Source organism: Onychostoma macrolepis, chromosome 20 (assembly GCF_012432095.1).
Source record: "Onychostoma macrolepis isolate SWU-2019 chromosome 20, ASM1243209v1, whole genome shotgun sequence".
In the NCBI taxonomy this organism is placed as follows: Eukaryota; Metazoa; Chordata; class Actinopteri; order Cypriniformes; family Cyprinidae; genus Onychostoma; species Onychostoma macrolepis.
Window position 1 is genome coordinate 1,652,084 of NC_081174.1, and position 14,539 is coordinate 1,666,622.

The 14,539-nt window shown below is 37.6% G+C and overlaps 1 protein-coding gene across 2 annotated transcripts; it reads left to right on the top strand.

Annotated features, from left to right (window-relative positions):
- The first annotated feature begins 225 nt into the window (after positions 1 to 225).
- Positions 226 to 14,471, top strand: pcmt (protein-L-isoaspartate (D-aspartate) O-methyltransferase). Of its 2 annotated transcripts, none has more exons than XM_058755973.1 (8): positions 226 to 529; positions 3,351 to 3,455; positions 3,808 to 3,839; positions 3,923 to 4,027; positions 5,733 to 5,853; positions 10,194 to 10,279; positions 10,442 to 10,659; positions 12,298 to 14,471. In XM_058755973.1, the coding sequence occupies exons 1-7, from the start codon at positions 346 to 348 to the stop codon at positions 10,619 to 10,621; spliced, it is 813 nt and encodes a 270-aa protein (XP_058611956.1). In that variant the 5' UTR covers positions 226 to 345; the 3' UTR covers positions 10,622 to 10,659; positions 12,298 to 14,471. The 2 variants fall into 2 exon arrangements, with proteins under 2 accessions (XP_058611956.1, XP_058611955.1); XM_058755972.1 differs by having other exon boundaries at positions 229 to 529; positions 10,442 to 10,611.
- Positions 14,472 to 14,539: the final 68 nt, after the last annotated feature.

The following is a 14,539-nucleotide window of genomic DNA, read 5'->3' on the forward strand; positions in this document are numbered from 1 at the left end:
TTTATATATAAATTACGTGACTATATACATGTAATATTTTCAGAATATGTGTGTGTATTTAATACAATAAAACAAAAACTTTTATTTTGGATGCGATTAATCGTTTGACAGCACTACTTATTTATTTTCCCTGTTGGGTTCAGAAACGCATGTTGTTTACATTTTGAAAACGTGCCAAATCTACCACAGTAATGCGTCACGCGATAACGCGCTCACGCTTTCTTCCTGTTGGCGACGCACAGTACAGCGACTCTACGGCTAGAAATCCCGAACCCGAAAAAGTGCACTAATATGACCCTTTGAGAGACCCTCGCACAGAATGAGCGGCGCAGCAGCAGTGAACCGATGAGCGTGTTGCGGGACATGTCTGGTGACGTATCCGCGCTGGAGGTGGTGTCGGTCGTCGGAAGAGCGGTGTGCGCAGGCGCGGCGCTGACAGCCGCACTCTACCTGATCCGCAGAGTGTGCTTAATAATGGCCTGGAAATCCGGAGGAGCGAGCCATGCGGAGCTCGTCAACAACCTCCGCAGTGAGTTTAGCCCGTTTTGTATTTCTAAAAGAGCAAAGTCAGTCATACTTACCGCAGTGCGTAGTAACCGGGGTTTGTTTACGTCTTTGCAGTGAAGGAAAGTGCGCGTCTGTGAACTAGCATTGCGTTACAGCCGAGGGGAAAGTGCGCCGATGCGTGTTTTAGGATGGCATGACTCCATCGCAGCGTTGTTCCTGCGTCTGTGTTTGTTTCAGACAAGCACATGGTGGCTGCAGTTTAAAACTTACTTTTAAACAGTGCTCAGTGCTCTTCATTTTTGTTAGCTAGCTGCTAGCAGTCTAATATGAGATTGTCTCTCTCACAGCACCTGCAAATGATCTGCTCTGTTTAAATGCTCGCTATAATATATAACGTTATATTATGTCTCATTTCGGTTCATATTTTGTATTGCTTTGGCTGAACATACATGGTTTTGTTCACGTCCATGACACAGCAGCACGCGTGTTAGCAGTTACGTACTGAATCTAGTCGTTCCTGCACGTATAACTATTTGTATACAGTAAAGAATTGGATAAATTTTTTCCAATGCGCCAGGTTTTTTATTTGTTAAATGTGTAGTTGCTCAGTGGTCGTATGTGGAGTTGTTCAGTGGGCGTGGCGCACCACATGCTGCTAATGTCATTGTGTGATGACGTCACCCTGGACTTTATGCATCTGCAGTTTAGTGTTTTGAGCCTTGATATGATTAATGCTGCGTACATTAGCCACGCAATGAAACCGATGTCTATCTAATATTGATTTCCCCCCAAAATCCTGTTTATTTTATCATTGAAATTATATGCTTTTGGCTTACCTGGAGAATGTATCTAATCTATTCATAAAATTAGTTGTTCTTTTTATTATTATTTTTTAATCTAGCAGTTGACCATTGGCCAGAGAGACTAATAATACTCGTCTGGCATGTAACCCATCCTCCTGGACTCCTGGCTTTATTCTGAGGTCAAGTGGTCAGTGTGCTATATTTAGTGGTGCTTGCTTAGACAAGTATCACTGTTACTGTTCCTGCTGCTTAGGGTTAGTGATTTGAACAAACTGCTAACTTAAACTTGTAACTTGTCCTACCAGTGCAAGTCAATCATTTCTCTCACCATTGTGTGCTGGAACATGTTTTACTCTTGGTTGTGCCGTGCAGTTTGTGCTTAGTCACTTCAGTCATTCAAACACTTAGACAAGTAGTGATTCTCCAAGAGAATCTAGCACTCATAGATATTGACTAATTACTAATTGGTCCAGATTATGACTGATGGTCAGAATTCTCTGTTATTATCCAACATCCGTGAGTGTTTAATAATGTGAGAGATGTTGGAAATGCCTCATTGTCATTGTTGATTTACATCAATTACATGCCTTCTGGAAATCCAGGTCAGAGGTTTAGCATGGTGTTTGACAGACGTGCTGTGCCTATAGCCTATATAAGGATAAGTTTAAGAGAGATATAGGCTACATCAAGGCTCCGAGCTTCAGTCTGTGAGTGCTCATCTGTCTGAAAGTGTAAATGTGTAGTATTTTCTCTGTTTAAATATGCACAGACTGCTATTAATAGTGTGTACGTTTTGAATAGCTGAATTGCTGACGTGCCCCAAGGTTTTGCTACTCCAGTACTTCCGGTACCATACCATAAGCACAAAGAAAGATGTACTGTCTAGACATGGATCTATAAATTATTGCTGTCAATCAATTAAAAACAACAACAAAAAAAACGAATTAATCTCACATTTTTCCTGAAATTAATCGTGATTAATCCCACCTAACATTGAAGTTTTTAAATATAGCCTACATTTATATTGCAATAATTTCACATGCAATCTTCAAATTAATGTAGAAATGACATAAAGACAGTAGATTGTTTTAAAAATTTCTTAAGTGACATTTTTTGACATTGACTGAAGGCCAGTATCATTGATACCAATACTACTGATGTCTCTAGATTTTTTCCCTAATATTTAACAATTGACTAAAGCCATTCGATATTACAGTATAATTGAGAGCAATCAATTTGAACATTTATTATACTTTAAAAAAAATAACAACATCTAGTTTAAGTGAACTTAAAGCAATCGTCACATAAACTTATTATAATAAATGTCATATTTAGCTACCTGTGCCCTTTTTCAATTTCTGTAGGAAATATAGGCCTACAGAAATTGAATAAAGTTACCAAACACAAGTTCTAAATTAAACAGATGAATCCTTAAAGCCACAAAAGTTATTGATATCCTCTTTTTATTGATTGATCCTCTTAAGTTATTGATATCCTCATAAAGACATTCTGCGTCTATAAACGCAATTCTTGTCAAGAAAAAAAGAGACAGAAGCAGCAGTTGTGAGTAGGGTGGCCAACCCTAGCCCCGCCCCTGCGTTAAATATATTTAACACCGTTAAACTGGCCAGTGCGCTAATTTTGACAGCATATAGTGTGTGTGTGTGTGTATTTATGTATGTGTATGTGTGCGTGTGTATTGTGCTCCATAAGTAGAGCATGGCACTAGCTGTGCCCAGGTCATGGCATTTCTTAGGAAAAATGTCGTTTTGGATAAATTGTCTGCCAAATGCATGGAATGAATGATTGACTGACAAAATGGAAACAGATTAAGAACCTTCTTCTTTAGAGTACAAAAGGAGATATTTTGAAAAATATTCACTCTTATCTTTTGAACAAGGGTTGTGAAGCTGCAAATAAGGTTCCCAGTAAAGGTTATCTTGGAACTGATATTAGAAAAGTTTGTACACCATATATATTGTATGTATATTACAATGATATTAAGCCATCAGTTTGAATTCATTTGTGTTTTTTGTCCAGAAAATGGGATCATTAAATCAGACCGTGTGTATGAAGTTATGTTGGCCACAGACCGTGCCCACTTTTCCAGATGTAACCCATACATGGACTCGCCACAATCTATAGGTAAGCCCCAGTCCAAAGTTATTAATTTGTTGGCACAATGCAGGTGTCTAATGTGGCCAAAGCTTAGTGAGACAAACTTCCTGGTTTCTGTTTTGGCTGCTCAGCAATCCTACACCCGCCACTTTATTTTCCCTGTCTGTCTGAAACAAAAGGATTTCATTAATTCATTGGAATAGTCTCGAACTGACATCCGAAGGTACATCATCTTCTATCCAGTGTAGACATCTTTAAGCTGATTGCAAAGCAAAGTGATGTCTTCTGGTTCCAACGTAGACACAATGCCAAATTCTGGTGATTCTGTTGTTGTGTTTTCTCTTTGGGATGAAAGTCTTTTTTTTGTAATTTTGTACAGGTTACCAAGCAACAATCAGTGCACCACATATGGTAAGTTAAAACTGCTTTAGCAGTATTTGGGTTACTGGCTTGTTTGAGTTAGGCACTGATGAACGCTAATCTGTATGCTATAGCACGCGTATGCTCTTGAGCTCCTCCATGATCACCTGTATGAAGGAGCGAAGGCCCTGGATGTGGGATCAGGCTCCGGAATCCTGTCCGTCTGCTTTGCCAGAATGGTGAGTCTCTTCACTGCCAGTCGCAAACATGGGATTGCTTAGGATTAAGTAGTTCTGGTACTGCACAAGATAGACTACCTGGAAGACCTCTAAAGAGGAACTACACACCTGAGGAGACTTTTTCCTCTTGCATTCTCATCAACACTTATAACCGTGTGGTGACGTACTGCAGTTCTGACATTTGTTCTGACATTGTTTTTGCACACGATACAGTAGCAAAAACAACAAGAAAATTGATCGGTACTTTCTTAGCTTTATCATAGGCCCTAATAGTTGTACAAGCAACAAGGAACTACATTTTTCAGATGATCTTTGCACACCATAAATAAACACATAAACAAAGGGTAAAACTCAAATCATTCATCTTTTTAGCAGCTGTGATGCTAGTACTATACACCTTAAAAAGATTGTTAAGGTTCAGTTTAACTTATTCAGTTAAAAAGACAGCCAAAGGTACAGGCACAGTTGCTAAAACCACAGTCATTGCACTGATGACCTAATCTCTGTGGATTTACTCCATTGAGGAAAAAGCTTAATAAGGCTTGCACCTCGCTGTCTGTCCACTTGTCGGAATTCCTCTCCATATTTAGTGGTATTTTAGTGGTATCGCCTAATCCTTTGAGTAACAGTTAGACAGTCTGTTTACATATGGAAGCTGATGACTCTTCTTTTCTTTGGTTTGTTCAGCATGTGTATCCAACTAATCACAGGCTACAGCACCTCCAAGTTTTTATATGTAAAAAATGAGTATTTCCTTTGAAGTTTCTGAAATTTAGTTCCTGCAGTGGGAAAAAATATTATATTAAAAATAAATTTTGTTATTGCATATGGATGTTGAATTAAGTTAAAGGGATAGTTCACCCAAAAATGGAAATTATGTCATTAATTACTCACCCTCGTGTCGTTACAAACCTGTAAGACCTTGGTTCATCTTCGGGAATACAAATTAAGATATTTTTGATGAATTCCAAGAGCTCTCTGATCCTCTATAGACAGCAAGAATCCTAACACAATCAAGGTCCAGAAACATAGTAAGGACATCGTTAAAATAGTCCATGTGACATCAGCGGTTCAACCGTAATTTTACGAAGCTATGAGAATACTGTTTTTGCACAAAGAAAACAAAAATAACGACTTTTTTCAACAATTTGTCTCCTTCGCGTCACCCTGGCACCATTTTGGAGAGTATCACAACATATGTACGCAGATACGTTGTTTACATTTAGATCGAAGCGTAAACAATGTATCCGCTTGCATACGTTGCACGTAGGGTGATGCAGAGAATAGTCATTATTTTTGTTCTTTGCGCACAAAAAGTATTCTCATGGCTTGTTGTCACATGGATTATTTTACACTTTTTACACACTGATGTCATATGGATTTTTTTAACGATGTCCTTACTACGTTTCTGGACCTTGATCATGTTAGGATTCTTGCTGTCTATGGAGGGTCAGAGAGCTCTCGGAATTCATCAAAAATATCTTAATTTGTGTTCCGAAGATGAACGAAGGTCTTACAGGTTTGTAACGACACGAGGGTGAGTAATTAATGACATAGTTCACCCAAAAATGGAAATTATCTCTTTAATTCAGAGCTACATTGAATGAAAAATCATTCATTTACTTCTGCCAGTTTGGACCTCCTTAGTGTGACAGTAGTTTGATGAGTGTGTGCATTACAGTGGATGTGTTGTGGTGTTTTACAGGTTGGGCCTAAGGGGAAGGTGATTGGCATTGATCATATAAAGGAGCTTGTGGAGGATTCTATAACTAATGTAAAGAAAGACGACCCTAGTTTGATCTCTTCAGGGAGAATCAAACTCATTGGTTGGTCTACTTACCCATCTTTGGTCTCTCACAATTGTTTTTGCCTGTTTTACATTTTGCGTTTTATAATGTATAAATTTTTTAGGTATGCAGCCAAATTTTGGCTGATTTTGATTGGCCAATGGTCAATACTATTTACAGTGGTGTGAAAACGTTTTTGCCCCCTTCCTGTTTTTACATTTTTTGCATATTTGTCACACTTGAATGATTCAGATCATCAAACAAATTTTAATATTACTCAAAGATAACCCAAGTAAATACAAAATGCAGTTTTGAAATAATGATTTAATTTATTAAGGGAAAAAAGCTGTCCAAACTTGCCTGGCCCTACGTGAAAAAGTAATTACCCCCTAAATCTAATAACTGTTTGTGCCACCCTTTGAAGCAACAACTGCAATCAAGCGTTTGCGATAACTGGCAGTGAGTCTTTCACATCGCTGTGGATGAATTTAGGCCCACTCTTCTTTGCAGAATTGTTTTAATTCAGCCACATTGGACGGTTTTCGAGCATGAATGGATTGTTTAAGGTCATGCCACAGCATCTCAATCAGATTTAAGTCCGGACTTTGATTTGGCCACTCCAAAACCTTAATTTTGTTTTTCTTGAGCCATTTAGAGGTGGACTTGCTGCTGTGGAATCATTGTCCTGCTGCATAACCCAAGTGCACTTGAGCTTGAGGTCACAAACTGACGGCCGGACATTCTCCTTGAGGATTTTCTGATAGAGTGCAGAATTCATGGTTCCATCAATTATGGCAAATCGTCCAGGTCCTGAAGCTGCAAAGCAGCCTCAGACCATCACACTACCACCACCATGTTTGACTGTTGGTATGATGTTCTTTTTATGAAATGCTGTGTTGGTTTTACGCCGTATGTAATGGGACACACACCTTCCAGAAAGTTTAACTTTTGTCGCATCAGTCCACAGAATATTTGCCCAAAAGTCTTGGGGATAATCAAGATATTTTTTGGCAAATGTGAGACGAGCCTTTGTGTTCTTTTTGGTCAGCAATGCCTTTTGCCTTGGAACTCTCCCATGGATGCTATTTTTGCCCAGTCTCTTTCTTATTGTTTAATCATGAACACTGACCTTAATTGACCATATGCACGATTACTTCCTGCTTTTAGATAAGCCAGCTCAGTCATTTCCGGTCAACTGTACTGTGCCGAAAGGGGAACGTCCTTTGCTCGGTTTCTCTACATAATCCATTAACAATTTGGAGAACATTTTTATTTGTCTAAGAGGACCAAATATCCACGTATACTGTTTCAGGAATGACAAAAGCGAATGTTAAATTTACGCGAGTGAATCCGTTAAATCATGTGGCGAGTCACTGCTATGATTGACAGCAGCAACGGAATGAATCATCTGACGAGCCGATGTCAAAATAGAGCTGTGCATTAAGTTTAGGGCTGCAACTAACGATTATTTTAATAATCGATTAATCTGTCGATTATTTTTTCGATTAATCGATGAATCGGATTTAAAAGAAAAAGAAATAAATAATTTAACAACACTGCGTCGTTAGCGTTGGTATTGTATCAGACACCTGCACTTAACATTATATGAAAATCAAGCTCAAATGGAGTTAATAATGTTTTTGACCAGAGAATGACGGAGATGGAGTGTTTTGTCTGTCGTTAGAACGGCTGTAACTGTTATGCAGTGCATTAAGTGCATTATGCTTTCATCAACTTTTACAGGTTATATAACTTTGATTGTAGCTATATGGGCGCTTAGTTTTTTCTTGTTGTTTAATACACTTGGCCAAAATCTCAAATTAAGCGCTTATGCACATAATGCACAGGATATTTAAAACGTATATAGACAGCAAATAACTAATTCTTCTCCACTCTTCAAACACACAAAAACATTATCCTTTACTGACATAGTGTTTGAGTAAAGAAAACGCTGTACTATTCAAACACCAATTATTTATTCACCCTTGCATTGCGAAAAAGCAGAGATCTCATCTTCTCCAGGCTGTGCGCGGCGCGTCAATCTGAACGGAGGCGGGTGAAGTTACGAGGTCTCGCTGAGAGCTCGATGATCCAATGGCGTTACGAAGTTTTACTGACAAGTTATTTTAATGCTTATAATTGGTTTACTATTTTAAAACTCTCTGATTTAAAATAATAAAACGAATTATAAGCGACTCAAGTTTGGATAATTTTCACAGCACCTGACTGGGCTAGGGTATGGCAACTGCATACTCTGCCATACGCAAACGCCGCCCCTGCTCCCACACCTTGATGACTTGGGTCGCACGGATTTCTCTGCCTCCGCCATGTATCTTTCCTCTACCATCCTTTTTTTTTTTTTTTTACTTTTTTTTTTTTTTATGAGGCGCCAAACTCTGCTACCATCCGTGCGCGAGAGAGACCGAGTGTGTTCACTCCGCTCCGCTCAACTAAAGTTTTTTTTTTTAATAATCAAACGTCTCCGCGTCGCGCGACACAACGAATCGATTATGAAATTCGTTGCCAACGCTTTTAGTAATAGATTTTTATCGATTTAATCGATTCGTTGTTGCAGCCCTAATTAAGTTATTCAGACTAAATTCAGACTAACAAAACTACAGCAGCAAGTCTGTGTTGGATAAAACTTAAATGTAGTTATTAAATTAAATCTAATCATTTCAAAATATTGAATGCATTATTGAACATTATACCAACTTATTTATTTTGTATTTAAATAATTCGGCATTATAGGCTGTCCTCTGGCCTTATTTATTTCTTTAAATGACAAGTGACTTTGTGACTTCCTGCACTTGCTATACTTTATACTTCAGTGCGATAAAGTACTAAATTTGTTGTAATATTTATTTTATAATAAATCAGAAGATGTGAAAAAACTAGGCAGGCAGCTGCAGCCAATGATTGATCCTATACTGCCATCTCCTGGTTATAATGGTAATTTCATTTTCTTCTTAAAAAGTCTTTATTTTTCGCCGAGACACGTTATTGGCACATTTCTTCATGTCGTCTTCATGAATGAAACGTGAACCTTTAATAATGGGAATTTTACCACACAGAGTTGAGAAATAATAAAGGCTTTAAAATTTTATAAGATTTTAAAAATGTGTTCATGGCTATGAAGGTAAGATATTGATTATCAAGAATACCATTAAGACGTCGTTTAAGATATTAGCCTAACTGCCTAAACAGTTACGATAGTGTTTATTTGTCAGCATTTAAATGTACAGTTACGCATCTGGGTACTTTCCTGGGATTACAAGACTCTGCATATAAAATTATATGTTCTTTAATAACATGAAACTGTATGTTAATGCCACTGTCATTATTTACGGTGTTGCAATTATGTTTTTCTCAGATTCTGATAAGAATGAGGCACGAGAGGTTTCTGTGAGAGTCTCTGCCTATATATAGCACATATAAAATGAGCTTCACCGGACAATTATGAGCTGGCTTATCTTTATCCGGAAGTTCTAAAAAGCGCTCCGTGCATATGGTGAATTGAGGCAAGTGAGGCCTGCAGTTCTTTAGATGTTGTTCTGGGTTCTTTTATGACCTCCTGGATGAGTCGTCTTTGTGCTCTTGGAGTAATTTTGGTAGGCCGGCCACTCCTGGGAAGGTTCACAACTGTTACAAATTTTCTCCATTTGTGGATAATGGCTCCGACCGTGGTTCGCTGGAGTCCCAAAGCCTTAGAAATGGCTTTATAGCCCATTCCAGACTGATATATCTCAACTATTTTGTTTCTCATCTGTTCTTGAATTTCTTAAGATCGCGGCATGATGTGTTGCTCTTTAAGCATGCTTCACTTTGTCAGACAGGTTCTATTTAAGTGATTTCTTGATTCAACAGGTCTGGCAGTAATCAGGCTTGGGTTTGGCTAGTGAAATTAAACTCAGCTTTCTAAAATAATGTGTTTCATCACAGTTCTTTCATGATTCAACTAATTTAATAAATTTTTCACGTAGGGCCAGGTAGGTTTTTGATCAGCTTTTTTCCCTTAATAAATGAAATCATCATTTAAACAGTGCATTTTGTATTTACTTGCATTATCTTTGTGTAATATTAACATTTGTTTGATGATCTGAATCTTTTAAGTGTGACAAATATGCAAAAAATTTAAAAACCAGGAGGGGGGCAAAAACCTTTTCACGGCACTGTATATGTATTTACACATTTTAATTATTTTTTCACATATTTTATCACATCCATTCCTCCAGACTTTTTTTCCTCAGATTTTTTAAAAATTTTATTTTATTTTTTAAAGTTGTGACATTTATCAGACAAATTTACATTCAGAGACAGGCCATAGGAATAGAACAGAACAGCTGTGTTATTCTGTAATGTTGTCTGTATGTGTGCAGTTGGAGATGGAAGAATGGGCCATACAGAAGAAGCACCTTATGACGCCATACATGTCGGAGCCGCAGCTCCCACAGTGCCACAAGCAGTATGTTTTCTTTGAATCATAAATACACTTGGATGCCTAGCCATATTTGTACCTTAAGCCATATCTTTAAAGGAATAATTCATTCACAAAGTAGAATTGTGTCATCATTTACTCACCATGTATCTGGATCTTCACAAGTATTTGTGTTTGTTTGTGTTGTAGTTGCTGGACCAGCTAAAGCCAGGTGGGCGTCTGATTCTGCCGGTCGGGCCAGCAGGAGGGAACCAGATGCTGGAGCAGTATGACAAATTGGAGGATGGCAGTACCAAAATGAAGCCACTGATGGGCGTGATTTACGTGCCTTTAACAGACAAAGACAAGCAGTGGTCAAGGTGGAAGTGACTTCCTGTCCTCTGTCCCCTCTCTCTTCTAGGGCACAGGTGAAACGGTGTGGTCCGGAGCAGACAGAGGCTGCATTTGCCGCTTGTCATTTTTTTGCTGCTCCATACCATGATGAACTGCTGCACAGTGTTTTTTTTTATTTTTTTTTTAACTTTAACCCACCAGCCTGATTTGACCAAACAAAAAAAAAAACATTTTATAATGTTTTAAATATCTGGTTTGCCATTAACTGCTGGAATGGGCTTGAGTTTGTTTTTGTTTTTTCCCTCTAAAATGCTTTCTGAATGATGAGATATGAAAGCATGAAGATATCAAAGCCTATTTAGATTTGGCATTATGGCTTTGTTCACACTGGCAGCCCAAATCTGATTATTAAGGCAGATTAGAATCAAATCCAGCAAAAAAAAAACTCCAAGAAATTTTTCATTCATTTATGACATCACTTAAAACTCAACGAGAACCTTAGAAAGTCACAGTTCCTGAAAATACATTCTAATTCAATTAATTACAATTTGTGTAATTGACCAGTAATTGCACAGCTAATGTACCCTTCAGATTTCCACCCTGTTATCGACAGCTGCCATTGTGACATGTATGTAATGTCATATACAGTGAGCGCTGAGCATTAGTGTGTAGATGTGAATGTGTAAAATAATGTGTTCTTTGTTGCATTGAATGCATCTAAACCGACAGTTTCTACTGTCTGTATTTGTAGAAGAAAGTATCTTGGCATCGTGTTGACGCCTACATCGTGGCTACAGCAACCAATATAGACACACCAGATATCGAGTCCACTGTCTGAACCCTGTTTCATCAGTGGCAAAGTACAGACCAGTGCAATCTGAAAAACAAATTGCATGCAGTTTGAACACAGCCTGTATTGCACATTAAAGGGTTAGTTCACCCAAAAATGAAAATTAGCTCATGTTTTACTCACCCTCAAGGCATCCTAGGTGTATATGACTTTCTTCTTTCAGACAAATCCAATCGGAGTTATACTAAAAATTGTCCCGGCTCTTCCAAGTCAAATAAAGTGCATCCATCCATAATAAAACGTGCCTCACACGGCTCCGGGGGATGAATAAAAGGCCTGCTGTAGCGAATCAATGCATTTTTGTAAGAAAAATATGTGCGCTTTATTTGACTACTTTTGGACTGTTGAAAAAACACCCGCCCACACTGTAAAAAAGAAAAAAAAAAGAAAAAAGTTGAGCAACCTTAAAAATTTAAGGCAACCAGCTTCAGCAGATTTTTGAGTTTTCTCAACTTGTTGTTTTAAGTTTATACAACAAAAAGTTGATCTCAAATATCTACAAAAATAAGTTTCTAAATTTGTTTGCTCAATTTTTTTTTTTTTTTTTTTTTTTAAATTGCACTGCCATTATAAAGCTTGGAAGAGCAAGGACAATTTTTAATATAACTCCGATTGGATTCGTCTGAAAGAAGAAAGCCATATACACCAAGGATACCTTGAGGGCGAGTAAAACATGGGCTAATTTTCATTTTTGGGTGAACTAACCCTTTAATACCTTTAAGATTGCTGAAACTAATTGTTGCATGTGTTTTGTTTATACTGTATGCACGTCAGTCGTAATGTTTTGTGTGATAATATCTTCTTGTTGTGTATCTTTGATGTTCACAGTAACTTTTTTTTTTCTCTGTTTCTTTTTTTGTAGGGATGAACTTTGAAAGGATGATCTGGCAATACTCATTGCACCACATGCGCGCGCACACACACACACACACACATCCAAATGGACTTCACTGAGAGAGCTTGTATAAATGCTCTATTTCCATGCCTGTGACAGTCTGACGGTCGTGAAAGATGGATGTATTGATCAGATTCTTTTATTTAAAAAGGAAAAAAGTGGAATAGGGCTTTGTGCTGAGATTTTCATGCCTGCAGTTTGAGAATTGTGTGAATGCAGTTTTTTTTTTTTGGGTGGGGTATTTGACACAGGTGCGTATTTCTTGTGATGACTTCAGTATTACAGTCAATTGGATTGTTCATGCATCTCAGCGTTATGTAAACAGAACACGGGGGCCAGCCTTTGTGCTGAATCCAGCCTGTGATTAAAACATAATTCACTGCTACGTTATGTGTAGGGATGTCTTTGCTCTACAAATCCGTGTTAATAGTAATGGCTTGTGTTTTCAGCTGAAGCATGTGATGCCCAGGCAAAATAAACCACTTAACATTCGATAATTTCATCAGAGGATTCTAGAGTAAGCCACGAGAGGCCATGTGTTACAATGATTTTACCATGTTTATGGGATGCTCTTTGGTTTGACGCAAAGCAAACATCTTTAACTGTCATAAAATCAGTATAGCACAGTTTCAATGGCTCAGTCAGCTGGTCATTATAGCAAACTGAACCCCTAACACTAAGCAGAACTGTTATTCCTGGATGCTTACCAACCAAATAAATAACATGTAAATAACATAAAAAGTTGAAAACATTTTATTATTTGAGAAGAAAGAGTGCAGAATGATATAAGATTTTTTTTATCTGGGACAATGGTCTATTATTCAATTAACCAATCACAATCAGGTATTTCACATAACAGTCTAATAATTGCTTTTAGAGCAGCAGCAAAAAAACTCCAATAAAAGACTCCAATGTTCAATAAATAACTACCTTTATTAATAGGAATGATTATAACAATGTAATAATAAAAACATTTCTCCAGGCAAGTAATATAGTCCATTAGCTGTAACTTTAGGCTGTTGACAGTTGCCAAGCAATGCAGCAACATTAATAAAGATGTTTATGTGTGTGTTTAGGGTTTTTGCAACAGGCATTTTACAAGACGTATCCAATCAGACTCTACAGTCTGAATTATAGTTTATACACTAGTCAAGTTCTTCCACACTGACTGAATCAACCATTTCTTTTTGAACCCTGCCTTATGCACAGAGGCATTGCCATGCTATAAAAACAAAAGAGTCCTGTCCAAACGGTTGCTATAAAATTAGAAGCACAATTCCCTAGAATATCATTATTTGCTTAAACATTAAGATTTGTACTCATGGAAATTACTAAAGTAGTCAAACCTGTTCATTACAAGGGGTTGTCCCAATACTTCTGGCAATATAGTATAAATTGAAATTTTAGAAATCAACTCCAGAATGCTAAAGTAATTTTGTCATTATTTTGTTCCAACCTCATATTATTTTCTTTGTTTTGTGAAACATGACAGATGCTTTTCCACATGATGATTTGAGGTTTTATATTGTCAACTTTTAAAAAGTTTGTGTTAAATTCATAATCGTCGCCTTTCGATTTGATGTTGTGGAACCCAAACAATACTGGTTCTCTGCAAGTATGATAAATGTGAGATTTAAGAGCTACTGTATGGTGGAAGGGAAGACTCAAATCTAAAGCCTTGTATTAGACAGAGTGCATGAGTTGTATGGATGGACTACTTTTTTGGTAATTTTGTGTCCTTGGAGCTTGACAGCAAAAATCATCATCCGCTTTCTTTATTTGGAAAACAGAATCTTGGAACATTTTGCGTTATTTCACAGAAGAAAGAAAATCATACAGGTTTGGAATGATATAAGCAGAGTTGGGTCACAAGTTCAGAGCACAAGTGTAGCAATATTACTGCTCACTTTGAAATGTGTTTCACATCACTGCACTGCTCAAAATAAGCTTGTCTATATTATCTAACATGCAGCAAGTAAAGCCCCACTCAGATCCACACTTGCATACACAGCATTGAGCTAAACCTTCAGTGGTCATTTTGATTGTAAGCGGTTTTCAATGCCAATTCTCTGTGCATGTTTGTGTGTAACCTGCACGCACAAACGTGGCTTTTGACAAATAAACTCACTGCTAAGCAATGATCTGTTCATTCACTGGTCTCTTCTTTCACACAATCTCACAGTCTCTGACCCTACACACAGTTTGAACT

Coding starts and splice junctions, on each gene's coding strand:
- pcmt (XM_058755972.1), top strand. CDS start 346: ATGAGCGTGTTGCGGGACATGTCTGGTGACGTATCCGCGCTGGAGGTG. Junction 530..3,350: donor GCTCGTCAACAACCTCCGCA/GTGAGTTTAGCC, acceptor TTTTTTGTCCAG/AAAATGGGATCATTAAATCA. Junction 3,456..3,807: donor GGACTCGCCACAATCTATAG/GTAAGCCCCAGT, acceptor AATTTTGTACAG/GTTACCAAGCAACAATCAGT.